This window comes from Suncus etruscus, chromosome 14, assembly GCF_024139225.1.
Source record: "Suncus etruscus isolate mSunEtr1 chromosome 14, mSunEtr1.pri.cur, whole genome shotgun sequence".
Lineage (NCBI taxonomy): Eukaryota > Metazoa > Chordata > Mammalia > Eulipotyphla > Soricidae > Suncus > Suncus etruscus.
The window spans coordinates 82,971,290-82,985,516 of NC_064861.1; the positions used below are offsets into that span (position 1 = coordinate 82,971,290).

General features: G+C 54.2%; 1 protein-coding gene across 1 annotated transcript in view; it reads left to right on the forward strand.

Moving 5' to 3' along the window:
- Positions 1-14,227, forward strand: part of RYR1 (ryanodine receptor 1) — a 122,005-nt gene that overhangs the window by 66,449 nt on the left and 41,329 nt on the right. Inside the window, exons 61-80 of the mRNA XM_049787473.1 lie at positions 1,945-2,012; positions 2,102-2,223; positions 2,608-2,657; positions 2,927-2,987; positions 3,078-3,316; positions 4,185-4,266; positions 4,817-4,947; positions 5,157-5,489; positions 6,373-6,613; positions 7,389-7,476; positions 7,554-7,646; positions 8,035-8,049; positions 9,137-9,307; positions 10,203-10,262; positions 10,363-10,500; positions 11,278-11,390; positions 11,571-11,667; positions 11,840-11,946; positions 13,735-13,786; positions 13,916-13,984. Coding sequence (XP_049643430.1) covers positions 1,945-2,012; positions 2,102-2,223; positions 2,608-2,657; positions 2,927-2,987; positions 3,078-3,316; positions 4,185-4,266; positions 4,817-4,947; positions 5,157-5,489; positions 6,373-6,613; positions 7,389-7,476; positions 7,554-7,646; positions 8,035-8,049; positions 9,137-9,307; positions 10,203-10,262; positions 10,363-10,500; positions 11,278-11,390; positions 11,571-11,667; positions 11,840-11,946; positions 13,735-13,786; positions 13,916-13,984 — 2,330 coding nt within the window. The remainder of the gene's footprint in view (positions 1-1,944; positions 2,013-2,101; positions 2,224-2,607; positions 2,658-2,926; positions 2,988-3,077; positions 3,317-4,184; positions 4,267-4,816; positions 4,948-5,156; positions 5,490-6,372; positions 6,614-7,388; positions 7,477-7,553; positions 7,647-8,034; positions 8,050-9,136; positions 9,308-10,202; positions 10,263-10,362; positions 10,501-11,277; positions 11,391-11,570; positions 11,668-11,839; positions 11,947-13,734; positions 13,787-13,915; positions 13,985-14,227) is intronic.

Sequence of the window (14,227 nt, forward strand, 5' to 3'; positions counted from 1 at the left end):
TTCCCAAGAGAGCCAACCTCCAAATTTTCTCAAAGGCTTGGCAGGGCGACTCCCAGCTCACACACTTCACCTCAGATCCCTCCAGGCAGCCCCTTTCCTCTCCCAACCCTGCCTTCTTATCTGCAGTATGGGGGTTCAGCTCACCACAACCAGCCAGGGGCCCCACATATTGTCTCAGTTTCCTCATCTGCCTGATGTGGGAGAGGTTCTCCAGGTGGGAGAAGTTCATTGAGGTCACTTCTCACAGTGCCAGGGGTATAACAAGTATTCAGCACCAGTCAGGGTTGGAGCCTCAGGGCAGCAGGTAGGACACTCAGCTTTGCTTCAATTCTCCAGCACCCCATATGGTCCTCTGAGCACCACCAGGAGTTATCTCTGAGCATAGAGCCAGGACATCACTAGGAGTGGCTCTCCCCTGCTCCACCCCAAAATTGGAGCCAGCAGTGTTTTTTTTTTTTTTGTTTTTGTTTTTGTTTTTTGTTTGGTTTGGTTTGGTTTGGTTTTTGTTTTTGGGCCACACCCGGTAATGCTCAGGGGTTACTCCTGGCTATGTGCTCAGAAGTTACTCCTGGCTTGGGGGACCATATGGGACGCTGGGGGATCAACCGAGGTCCGTCGAAGGCTAGCGCAGGCAAGGCAGGCACCTTATCTCTAGCGCCACCGCCCGGCCCCTTGTTTGGTTTATTTGGGCCACACACTCAGGAGTTACTCCTGGGTCTGTGCTCAGAAATCACTTCTGGCAGGCTCAGGAGACCATATGGAATGCTGGGAATCCAACCCAGGTTGGCCGCATGCAAGGCAAATATCCGACTTATTGTGCTATCACTTTGGTCCCAATAGTATTTTTTTGGGGGGGTCACACTTGACCGTGCTCAGGGGTTACTCCTGGCTTTACGCTCAGAAATCGCTCCTGGCAGGCTCAGGGGACCATATGGGATGCCGGGGTTTGAAAGACAAACGCCTTACCTCCATGCTATCTCTCTGGCCCCCCAATAGTATTATTTTAACAGTGTCGGTCATTACCGTTAACCAGACAGTTCTGTTTATTTACTGGGGTCCACACCTTTTGGTATTTGGACAGTTCCTGATTCTACTTAGGAGTATCCCTGACTCCCTTGGCAGTGCTCAGGGGAACCATAGGCTGTGTGGGGACTGAACTGACACCTACAGCATTGCAAGACAAATGGCTTAACTAGCCCTGTACTATCTCCTAGCCCTGATATGGCCATTTTCAGCTGAAATTTGATCTTTTTTTTGTTTTGTTTTTGGGTCACACCCGGCAGCACTCAGGGGTTACTCCTGGCTCTATGCTCAGAAATTGCTCCTGGCAGGCTCAGGGGACCATATGGGATGCCGGGATTCGAACCACCGACCTTCTGCATGAAAGGCAAACGCCTTACCTCCATGCTATCTCTCCGGCCCCTGACCTTTTATCTTACTAAAGTGATTCTTTTGTTTCATTTCATTCATTACACATTTATTCAGTATTAATAGTTAAGAAAGGGATGTGTGATAGGAGATGTGTGAGGGATGACCTTACCTCATGACAGTTTATCCTCATTCATCAGTTCAGCTGCAGGGAGGGTTGGATCAATGAGTAAGGGTCATCAGCTGAAAGATAAGGGAGAGAAGGAGAGATAATACAGTGGATAAGATACTTGCCTTTCAGTCATGGATTCATGGTACCAACAGGGGTGACTCTTGATCAGGAGTAAGCTTTGAACACAGCTCAGAGCTATGGAAACCCCCAACCCCTGAAAAGAAAGACAGAAAGCTAAGGGCAGGTGTCTTCTCTTAAAGCCAGTAGAGGTGACATCATAGGAACATATATTTTCCTGTCATCCCCTAATTCTGTCCCAGAATTTTTCCCCATCAGAAAGCCCTGACACCGCCCCCCCCCCAGCCTTGAGCCTTCCCTGACTCTTCCCTGTTTTTCTCCACCAGAGGCCGTGGTCAGCAGTGGGAGGGTAGAAAAGTCCCCCCACGAACAGGAGATTAAATTCTTTGCCAAGGTGAGAGGTGGCCTCCGAAACTGGAGTGGTTGAGGATGGGGAATGTCCACCCTTCTCCCAGGTCCCCTCACTTCTTCCTCTCGCCCCAGATCCTGCTCCCTTTGATCAATCAGTACTTCACCAATCACTGCCTCTACTTCCTGTCCACGCCAGCCAAAGTGCTGGGTAGTGGTGGCCACGCCTCCAACAAGGAGAAGGAAATGATCACCAGGTGGGTTGCCCTGTGACCCCTCGCCCTCTGCCCTGCCACTCGGGGTACACAAGCTTGGGACACTGAGTTCCAAGTTGGACACCAAGTACTGGTGCCAAAGGAGGTGATTGGGGGAGTTGGCTGCCCAATGGTTTTAGCATTTTCCTCACAAAGGGAACTTTCAGGAGCACACCCGCCCCAGCACCCCAGTTCCTGTCAGGGTGACCTCTAATTCTCTCATCTCTGTTGTTGCCTCCCAGCCTTCCTGCTCCTTCCAATTTTTCCTCCTCGCTTCACTTCTCCGGGCTCTGTGTCCAGCCCTTGTTCCCCGGCCTCCAGGCCTGTCCCTTACTGTCCTGGTCCTTGTTCCTACTTGTCTGGTCTTTCTTCTTTCTCTCCCTTCAGCCTCTTTTGCAAACTAGCTGCCCTTGTCCGCCATCGCGTTGGGCTCTTTGGTAAGTAGCCTGGCCCACCTTGCTTTCCTCTCAATGCCTCATCAGCGGCCGCACCCTAGAAACACTAGCTCAGGGTCCTGCCTGGGTTTGGAAGACCCCATTTTTAGGACTGGGCAGGGAGGGAGGCATCCTGGATCCGACCTTCATGAGGCACCCAGAGGAGCACAGTGTGTGTGTAGGGCCAGGGTGAGGGGCTCAGGGGCTGTAGTGAGGCGAGAGACTCCTCAAACCCTAGTTCTGCCCAAACCCCTCTGCTCTGCCTCTCCCAGGTACGGATGCACCAGCCGTGGTCAACTGTCTTCACATCCTGGCCCGCTCCCTGGACGCCAGGTGAGGTGCCCGTTCCCCATGCCTACCCCCGCTTCCACCTCTGGCCTTCTCCTTTAAGGCCTAAAGCGAGCTTGCCTGGGCCCCCTCCAGAACGGTGATGAAGTCGGGCCCCGAGATCGTGAAGGCCGGACTCCGCTCCTTCTTTGAGAGCGCGTCGGAGGACATCGAGAAGATGGTAGAGAACCTGCGACTGGGCAAGGTGTCCCAGGCGCGCACGCAGGTGAAGGGCGTAGGCCAGAACATCACCTACACCACCGTGGCCCTGCTGCCCGTCCTTACCACCCTCTTCCAGCACATAGCCCAGCACCAGTTTGGAGACGACGTGATCCGTAAGGGCACACCCCCATTCCCGGTGGGTGTGAGTCTGGGCAGCCAGCGCCACCTTTCCCGAGGGGTCCCTGCAGGGAAATACATGTCTGCAGAGCCTCTGGGAGAGATATCCCAGTGGGGAGGGCATTTGCCTTGCATGTGACTCATCCAGGTTTGATCCCTGGCACCCCATATGGTTTTCCAAGCTCCATAGGAGTGATCCCTGAGTATAGAGCCAGCTGACCTCAGCTGGTATGGTTCAAAAGATAGAAACATCGATCTAGAACTGTCCCCCACCTCCTTATGTTTGGGGGTTGGAGTAGAGGTTTGGGCCACTCCTGGTAGCGCTTAGTGCCTGCCCCTGGCTTTCCTCTTCTTTTGCCTCCAGACATCTGTGATGTTGATTAGATGTGGGGTGTGTGTGATGTAATGTATGTTATGTGTCATTTAAGTATGTATGATATATTTTGTGTATGTGCTGTCATATGTGTATATGGTGTGGTGTGATATGTATATGGTGTGATATGTATGGCATCCTGTATGTGTATGGTGATTGTGTGGCATGTGATATTGTGTGTGTTTGTGTGTGTCTGGGGTGGAACTCCGGGTTTCCCACAGGCGAGGCCAGTATTTAACCACTGAACCCCCATAGGGTCCTCCCTTGGCCTGAGACCTGTGGTTTGCCTTTTTTTTTTCCCCTGGGGACTGGGCTCAGTCTCAAGCCTGCTCTCATGCCCACTGCAGGTGGGTCCCCACCAGGACCATGCTCCTGTTGTTACCCCCCTTACATAGGGAAGCTGAGCCTATGGCGAGCTCCCAAGTTAGAGTATGGTGTTCTCAGGAAGTGGGGGGATTCGGCGTGGCTGATGCCCAGCCTGTCCCCCACAGTGGATGATGTCCAGGTCTCCTGCTACCGAACATTGTGCAGTATCTACTCTCTGGGCACCACCAGGAACCCCTATGTGGAGAAGTAAGGAGACAGCCAGATGGGGCTGGGGTTGGGGGGGCTCAGGCAGTGAAGGAGCAGAAGGGGTTTGGGGTTGGGAGGGTTTCAACTCTTCAACACACACATAGAGACACACACTTATATTCAGACACACACTTACAAATACCGATCCTCACTCTCACACACACAGACAGTCACAGAGACACACACAGTGACATTCAGACACACACACAATCACTGGGAGCTGCAGTTCTCCACAGTGGCCACATGAGGACACTCGGAGAACGGCTTGGAAGAAAACAGGAACAGGCCAGGGACACCAGATTGCTCCAGGTGGGACCAAGCAGTGGTGACAACAAAAGATGAAGGTCCAGAAGCCAGATCACACTGGGGGCCTTGGGGACGACTCTTCCACAATGGGTCAGCAGCAGGAGGACACGCAGGAAGTTTGGGGAGGCCCCAGAGGAGCCCCACTGGGAGATGGTCCTGAGCTGTCTGGAGGGACACTTTGGGGGGGGGGGCAGAGGCTGGGCTATGAGGGTGCAGGGTTGCTCAGCATAGCCTCCGACCACAGGCTGCGGCCAGCCCTTGGGGAGTGCCTGGCCTGCCTGGCTGCGGCCATGCCAGTGGCATTCCTGGAGCCTCAGCTGAACGAGTTCAACGCCTGCTCTGTCTACACCACCAAGTCTCCCCGGGAGCGGGCCAGTAAGTAGGGTTGGGGATGTGGGGTACTTCCAGCAGTGAAGGTCCCAGGGGAGAAAAGAACATCTTTTGGGGACAGGAAGGGCTGCTGTAGGCTCAGGGTTCACCCTCTGCCTGTGTTGGGGTTCTCCCAGCTTGGAGAATCCCAGAGTTCCTGGGGGCCCTGAGGCTGGGGGATGCACTGGCATGGGACTCACACTCTTGTCCCCCAGTCTTGGGGCTCCCCAGCAGTGTGGAGGAGATGTGCCCTGACATCCCGGTGCTGGAGCAGCTCATGTCTGACATCGGGGGACTGGCCGAGTCGGGTGCCCGCTACACAGAGATGCCGCATGTCATTGAGATTACACTGCCCATGCTGTGCAGCTACCTGCCTCGCTGGTGGGAGCGTGGCCCGGAGGCGCCCCCTCCAGCCCTCCCTGGTGGTGCCCCACCACCCTGCACGGCTGTCACCTCTGGCCACCTCAACTCCCTGCTTGGGAACATCCTACGCATCATCGTCAACAACCTGGGCATCGATGAGGCCTCCTGGATGAAGCGGCTGGCAGGTGGGTGTGCAGGGGGCAAGGTGACCAGGCAGTCTGGGCTCAACTCCTGGAGCCCCTTTGGAGGGACTTGGGAAGTGAGTGTCATGGGGGCTTAACCATGGGTTCTCAGCAGTGGGTTCTCCAGGTCTCTGACAGGAGCCAGGGACTAGGGTGATGGTTCCGAGGGATGGAGCACATGACTTGCATGTCAAGGCCCTGATTTCAGTCCCTGGGCACTGCCCGATGGGTCCCTGGGGGACTCCAACACCATGAGACTTGGGCATTGAACCAGCAGGAGCAGTTGGCCAAGGGCTGCTGGGGCCCTGAGCACTGTTTGAAGCTCCCCACTGGAAAAAAAAATATTTTGAGAGTGCCAGGTCAAGTATTAAAACATAGTAATATGTCCTTGTGGGACAGATTATATTTGTCCTGACAAGTATCTGTCTTTATAGGACAGAGTTTGGGGTCAAAAGTCAGAGGGTAAGGTCTTCAAGGGTTGAGGTATGTGTCAGAAGTCAGGCTTTGGATCAGAGTTCAGCGAGATTGGAACTCACAGGCTGGAATTAGAGGTCAGAGGTTGAGGGTCATGTAGTGAGACATGTTGACATGTCCAGGTCAGAGGTTAAAGAGGGGTGAGAGATCACAGGCTGGAGTAAGATTCAGTTGTTGGCTTCAGAGGTCAGAGCCCTGGCATCAGACTGGGTCTTGGGTTCAGGTCAAAGGTTAGATTGGGGTTGGACTCGGCCTGTCAGAGGTCATGGCTCAAGGTCAGAGGTGGGATCGGATGTTGACATTGGAGCCTCTGTTCAAAGTAGAGATCAGGCATCCTGGGAGTTGAAGAGGATCAGAGGTCAGAGTAGGGTCAGAGGTCAGAGGTCAGCACAGCCACCTTTTGTCTCTCCAGTATTTGCTCAGCCCATCGTGAGCCGGGCACACCCTGAGCTCCTGCACACACACTTTATCCCCACCATCGGGCGCCTGCGCAAGCGGGCAGGGAAGGTGGTGGCTGAGGAAGAGCAGCTGCGCCTGGAGGCCAAGGCTGAGGCCGAGGAGGGTGAGCTCCTGATTCGGGATGAGTTCTCTGTGCTGTGCCGTGACCTGTATGCCCTCTACCCCCTGCTTATCCGCTACGTGGACAACAACAGGTGAGGTTGCCCTGCCGTCTGTTTGGACCTGTTTCCCATTCAAAGCCCAGTGGCCCCCAGTAACTGCTCTCAAATGCAGCCTCCTGCAGTTTGCTTCCCCCTGCTCCATTCTACCCAGTCCTGAGCTATCTCTCAGGCACTTACACCCACATTACTTTAGGAGCAGAATGGTGGTAACCTAGATGTGGCCACTTGTGACAGTCCAGCCGATGACACTAATCCCTGCCTGCCACATCTCAGTCTGCAGGTTAGGGGGAGTGGAGAGAAAAGAAATGTTGCAGGTCAAAGTCCCTTTCATGTGGCTGACCTGGGTTTGATCCCTGGCATCTCATATGGTCCCCTGAGCCTGCCAGGAGTAATTTCTGAGCACAGAGCCAGAAGTAACCCCTGAGTACTACCAGGTGCTCAGGTGGTCCAAAATCAAAAAGAAAAGAAAGGAAGCATTGTGCTAACCACGGGATTATTGAGGTGGCTGGATCACTTAAGAAATCCCCTCTCTGATAGCATGGAGGTAAGGCGTTAGTCTTGCATGCAGAAGGTCATTGGTTCAAATCCCAGCATCCCATATGGTCTCCCTGAACCTGCCGGGGCGATTTCTGAGCATGCAGCCAGGAGTAACCCCTGAGCACTGCCGGGTGTGACCTCCCCCCCAAAATTTCCCTCTCCCACGGGGCTTTCCTAGTTCCCCCAATATCTCCTGTTTGAGAGCTCTAAATGGGGCTTGTCCCCCATTAGACTGGCTTCCCAGCCCTCACCAGCCTCCCTCCCCAACCAGGGCGCACTGGCTGACGGCACCCAATGCCAATGCCGAGATGCTCTTCAGGATGGTTGGGGAGATCTTCATCTACTGGTCCAAGTCCCACGTGAGTGCCTGTGCCCATTCAGCACCCCTGCCGCTGTTCCCCGGATTCTGGCTCATCCCCAGTTCTGCCCCCACCAGAACTTTAAGCGCGAGGAGCAGAACTTTGTGGTGCAGAATGAGATCAACAACATGTCATTCCTGACGGCCGACAACAAGAGCAAGATGGCCAAGGTGTGTGGTCCTGGGTGGGCTCCGGCAAGGGAGGGCGCGACCCTGAGCTCCCACTTCTCAGCCCCTGGCTGCACCTTCAGCTCCAGTGGCCTGAGCACCCTCTTCTTTCCTCTTCTACACCCCGTCCTCCCCACGCTGCTTCCCAGCCCCTTCTCTCCCTCTTCCCCTAACCGTCTTCCCCACTGCCTCATCTCCCCGCCAACACCTACTTGTTCAGGCCCCCTCTTTTTCCCTTCCCTAACCATTCTCAGGAACCCTCCCTACCCCAAGTCAAGGTCTGGGGATGCACCATGAGGGGGTGTCTGTGGGGGGGGCAGAGGTGTGGGTGAACGTTATTGGAGGTCTTGGGGTAACCCTTCTTGTCTCTGTCTGCAACTCGGCGAAGCAGGCGGGAGACGTTCAGGTCAGCCCCGTGCCTGGAACCTTCCGCATGGCTCTCAGCTCGTACGCTCCCCTCCACCCCCAATCCCAGAAAATCCTTACCCCTGTGCCCTCCATCCTGAGCTCCTAGCCACCATCCTCCTTATCTTCCTCACCTCTATCCTCCCTATCATTCCCTCCCTGACCCTCAACTTTGGGGAATTTTAACTTTTTTTTTTTTTAACTCTGGTTAAAAAAAAAAAATGTCTCTGGACCCTCTTGGCATTGAGCTTCCAGGAGTCCAGGGGAGGCGTGACAGCAGCACGCGCATGTTTAGTTCTGGAATCAGATAGTATCGGACTTGAGTCCTGACTCTTGGCAGCCTGCCGTGTGACCTAGGCCAAGTGTCGTGTCCTCTTGAACCTCAGTGGGGGCTGGACCGCAGCCGTGTCAACTCCGCGGTGCTGCATGTGAAACCTCAGCGTGCCTGGCACCCAGGGCGTGCCCGAGCCTGCGTGCCCGCGTTGTGTGGCTCTGGCCGAAGCTTGTCACCGGGGCTTGTCAAGGCATGGCAGCGGAGGCCCTGGCCAGGGGGGTCTGCACCCCTAAGCTCCAGAACACAGCTGTGGGTCTCTTGGGCCCAGTGTTTCTGCTTCCAGATATTTCTGGAATGTTCTTGCCTCTTCTGTCTCTTCAACTATCTCCATCTCTCGATTTCTCTTTGTCTTCCGTTGACTCTTGGCTCTTGGGAAACTTTGCCAGCTCTGTGTCTTTCTTGGGGACTTGGTCTTGAAATCTGAAGTGCGGGTTTGTGCATGGTGTGTGAGGAGTGGGGGGTGATGGGGAGATTCTGGGAGAAGACACCCAGGGCTGGAGAAGAGCCTGGAATTTGGAGCCATTCTGAAGGGTTTGGCGATTGAAGCTGGGCTCTTGGGACTAGAGTTGGGACCTGGGAGAGCCTGGGGTGTGGGCTGGGAATGGGAGGTGAAAGGTCAGCTTTGCAAGGAGCTGAGATGGGGTGGGAAAGGGGTGAGGACCTTGTGTTCGGCCTGAGCTGGGGTGTGGGCAGCAGCTACAGGCTGGAGCTGGGTGGGGACCCGAACTGGCACTGAGCCCTCTGTCCCCTGTAGTCAGGCGGTTCGGATCAGGAACGCACCAAGAAGAAACGCCGGGGTGACCGCTACTCGGTGCAGACGTCGCTGATTGTGGCCACGCTCAAGAAGATGCTGCCCATTGGCCTCAACATGTGTGCACCCACGGACCAGGAGCTCATCACCATGGCCAAGACTCGCTATGCTCTGGTGTCTGTCCCGCCCCATCAGCCCCCTGCTAATTCTCAGGACCTCAGGACCCTGAGGTCTTGCTGAGCCTTCCCCCAGGATGACCAGGGCCTCGTGTTAGATGCTGCCAGGACCCTTGTGCACTAAGCTCTTAGGGACCTACTAAACACCCCTAAACTATGAAAAGCGCCCCCATGAGACACCTCTGAAACTCCTACTAAGACCTCCCCATCTCCTCTGGGGTCCCCTGAACTCACAATCCCACTGTCCTTATTCTGGGTCCGCACTGACCCAAGACCTTACTGGGGTCCTCTGGGCTCTATTGACACAGAGCTGAGCCCCCAAGAGTCTCAGGGACCTAGACAACACCCTGAGCCCCTAAGGAGTTCTGTCTCATCCTGTAGGACTCTAAGTCCCTTCCTGCTGCCACTCACAAAACTCAGAGCTCTCAAGGATCCTGGGGCTCAGCTGACAATGCCCTGAACTTTCAAGTCCTTGGGGGGCCCCAAAGAGGCCTCCCAGGTACCCGAGTAGGGGGAGTGACCCTCCCTGACCTTCGGTAGTTCAGGGATCATCCAGGGCCCTTCCCTGAGGTCCTGCAACACCAGAATCTCTGTGCCCCGAACCCCAGGAGCTCCTTCCTGCAGAACCTGCTAGACCCCAATCTCTTCCTGGGACCTAGCGAGTAATATCTCGTCTCACACCCCCACAAAGCCCATAAAGTCCTTACTTGAACTCCCATCTCATCACCTGATTGCTTTAGGTTTCTCCAGCATCCTGGACCACAAATTTCTTCCTAACTTTGGGCATGGGGTTGGGGAGATCGAGAAGGGCAGACCTTGTAGGACAGACCTAGAGTTGTGGGCCTAGAGAACTCTGCCCCACCCCATGACCCAGCCTGGCCTTATCTCCCCAGAAAGACACTGATGAGGAAGTCCGGGAGTATCTGCAGAACAACCTCCACTGTCAAGCAAAGGTGCGCTCTTGCCTCTACACTGAAAAGCAACAACCACTGTTTGGGCTCTCACTGGCATGAAGAGGAGGACCTAGACTTAATCCCTGATGCCCCATCACAGGTTGAAGGCTCCCCGTCTCTGCGCTGGCAGATGGCACTGTACCGGGGCGTCCCTGGCCGGGAGGAGGATGCAGACGACCCAGAGAAAATCGTTCGCCGGGTTCAGGAAGTGTCTGCTGTGCTTTATCACCTGGAGCAGGTGGGCCTGGCCTTACCGGGCTCGTGTTCGGGACTAGTGTGGGCTTTGCGGCCTATGGGTGGAGCCTGTGAATGAGCCCAAAGGCTATGAGATAGATCTTGGATAGCGTCTCAAGGTGATTTTAAAACCAGGCTCAGGGGCCATGCAAGAAAGCTCAAATAACTGGAGGATAGGCTTTGCATACATGAGAGCCCAAGATTTGATCCCCATCCTTATATGACCCTCTGAGCACCTCTGGGAATGGCCAACCCTGCAAAAGACTGAAAAACCCAGAGTGGTGCTGGATTTTTTTTTTTTTTTGGTTCACACTCATTTGATGCTCAGGGGTTACTCCTGGCTAAGTGCTCAGAAATCGCCTCTGGTTTGGGGGGACCATATGGGACACCGGGGGATCGAACCACGGTCCTTCCTTGGCTAGCGCTTGCAAGGCAGACACCTTACCTCTAGCACCACCTCTTCGGCCCCGGTGCTAGATTTTGTGTCTAGGGATGGGGCAGGGGACGATTTTTGGGGCTGGGAGGGGAGCTTGGTGGAAATGCCTTGAGTCTGGGGCAAGGGTTTCAGTGGGGATTTGGGCTAGGTCAGGGCCTGGCAGAGAATTCAGCCTGGAAATCAGGCTAGGTGAAAATCCTGTTGGCACAAAGGGCATTTCCACCCTGTGAGTGGAGCCTGAATTTGAACCTGGTCATAGAAGTGCTATTTGAACTCGGGGTTGAGGATGGCATGCAAGCAAGCCCAGGATCTGGGGACATGAGCCCCTCACTGTCCCATCTCCAGACTGAGCACCCTTACAAGTCCAAGAAGGCTGTGTGGCATAAGCTCCTCTCCAAGCAGCGCCGGAGGGCAGTGGTTGCATGTTTCCGCATGACGCCCCTGTACAACCTGCCCACGTAAGACACACACACACCCTGTTGAGAGAGAAGGGGAGATGAAGGGGCGGTTGAGTGGCTGGGGAGGTGGGGAGATGGAGGATCTACCCGCATGAACAGACATGTAGTAGATAGATCAGTGGGGGTGAGCAGCCAGGGAACCTCTCCAGGGTACCCCCATGTCTTTGCTTTGCTCTCCAGGCACCGGGCATGTAACATGTTCCTGGAGAGCTACAAGGCTTCGTGGATCCTGACGGAAGACCACAGCTTTGAGGATCGCATGATAGATGATCTCTCCGTGAGCTGGGACAGGCTTGGGTTGGGGGAATCACTGTAGGGATCAATCAGTCCAGGTTCAGGTGAGATGCAGGAGGTGGGAGAAGAGAAAACAATCCCAGCTGTGAGGGTACAGACAGGAGGGGGCTCTGGACACCCTCTTCAAGGCTCTATCTCTCCACCTCCCCCCATAGAAAGCTGGAGAGAAGGAGGAGGAAGAAGAGGAAGTAGAGGAGAAGAAGCCAGACCCCCTACACCAGCTGGTTCTGCACTTCAGCCGCACTGCCCTGACAGAAAAGAGGTGAGGGGCCTGGTGTGATAACACAGTGACAGGGCATTTGCCTTGCATGCGGCTGATCTGGGATGGACCCGAGTTCGATCCTCAGCATCCCATATGGTCCTTGAGCCTGCCAGGACCGATTTCTGAGCACAGGGCCAGGAGTAATCCCTGAGCACCACTGGGTGTGGCCCAAAAACTAACAAATAAGCCAAACCAAAACAAAAGAAAAGAGGTGAGGCCCCTCCTCTGCATCCTGCTCAAGAGACACCCCATAGGCCCTTTATTGGCACAGAAGGGGCCCCATGCGGCCCGAGCACTTCACCAAACTAACTCTTGTTCACATTACAGGCCAGATCGACCGACTCCAGCTGTTCTGGAAGCGGGAGTCGGGCTCAAACAAAACCAGTCTGATACGGGAGTAATGAGGCTATTCTGATTACTCTCCAACAAGTGGCTGTGAGAAAGGGAGCCTTTGCCTCGGTCACACACACGAGCTCCACAGGGGCTAATGATACACTTACACTCAGGGAATAAATACCAGTAATAAGGCAGCGGCTGCAGCCCCTGATAATAGGCACCCTTGACCAAGTGCTTATTATGTGGCCAGCACCTGCTGAGCTCTTGACCTACACACATTCTCTCACTTGATCTCTGAGCTACGAATTAGACACTGTGCCCACTCCTCCTTCTTGGGGACCTGGAAAGCAGGCACATAGATTTCCATTTCTTTGTTTCTCTGGCATGGTGTTGGTTGGCAGAAGCCCCGGGCTGGGCACACAGCCTTGCCAGAGACTTGGGTTCATCCTGCCTTCTACTTGGCCTTTCTGGGCTTTGGTGTGTGGGCACAGGATGGGAATGGACTGTCCAGACACGACTCTAGCTGGCAGAAAGGAGAGAGGTCTTCTTCTTAGCAAGACCTGCCATCTTTCATCCCCGAAGGAGATGCTCCCTGGTGGCTGCAGCCTGTATCTCATTGGTCAGAATTCTGACCATCTACCACCCGGTGATGCAAGGGACACTGGGAAGTCTCCTGGAAAAGCACTAACTCTGGGTTAGACGGTCCAGGTTTGAATGCCAGAGGTGGTGGGCTGTAAGAGGATCTTCTTGTTTCCATTTCCTCCTCTGTAAAATGGGACTGGTAATGAACCTCCCTGGTAATGCTAATCATTCTGAGGATTAATTTACTGAGCCACTAAAGCACCTTTCTTCAACCATCCATCCATAGACTACTGTGTTTATAACTGCAGGTGGGAAAAAGGTCGAAAAACACAGGCCTGCTGCTTTGGTTATAACTGCTGGTCAGTGGGCTGGTGTATGGTGAAAAGGTTGAAGAAGGCAGATAGAAAGAAAGCACATAGAATAGAGACGTAATAGAATTAACACTCAGAAGTCATGGCCCATCCTTCCTATCACTCCAGTCGTTTTGGACAGAGATACTGATCATTGCCAAGTGAACCAGTAGACAGTAAGATGGTCCCAGGCTTCCATCAGGCCCTTTTAGCAAGAAAATGGGCAGCCCTGGTCTCCCAGCAGATGGGGCAAAATTCCCACAAGGTATCTCATTAGCCCCAAGTGGTCACATGACCTCCGGCTTAGTCTTCTGGATAAGTAGATAGACATTTGCTATTGGTTCAGCCCTTATATGCCATTGTCCACCAGGCAGTCAACCAACCCATCAACACTCAGCTTAGTCTTGGGCGGGAGTAGCTGGCTTAAGGAAAACCAGAAGCTGTTATTAGTGGTGTGTGTGTTTGGGATTGGGGTAGGGTCCCTCACCCCTGGATTCTTTCTTCCCACTTCCTTCCTCAGCAAACTAGAAGAGGATTACCTGTACATGGCTTATGCTGATATCATGGCCAAGGTGAGGCCCTGCCCTCCTCTTCAGTGGGGTCTCTGCTTTTCGCTTTTGTTCTAGTTCATTCCAAGAAGAGGGCATGAAGGGGCCAGGGTCCTCTTTTTGCCTTATTTCTAACCTATGATCCATCCTCAGAGCTGCCACATTGAAGAGGGAGAGGAAAATGTGGAGGCTGAAGAGGAAGAGCCTGAGGTTTCTTTCGAGGTAAGGGGGATCAGGCAATCCTGGAGGACCCTAACTTCCTCCATCCCCACTGTCCAGTATGTGATCACCAGTCTTCCAGAGTGGCCTATGTTCAGACATAAGGCTTATTGATGGAGACCAAATGCAGTTCTGGGGATCAAACACAGCTTATACTTTACTAACTGGACCCTCTCTGGTTCTTCCCTGAACTTTTCTCATTTATTATTTTATTGGGGGGGGGCACACCTGGTAATGCTCAGGGCT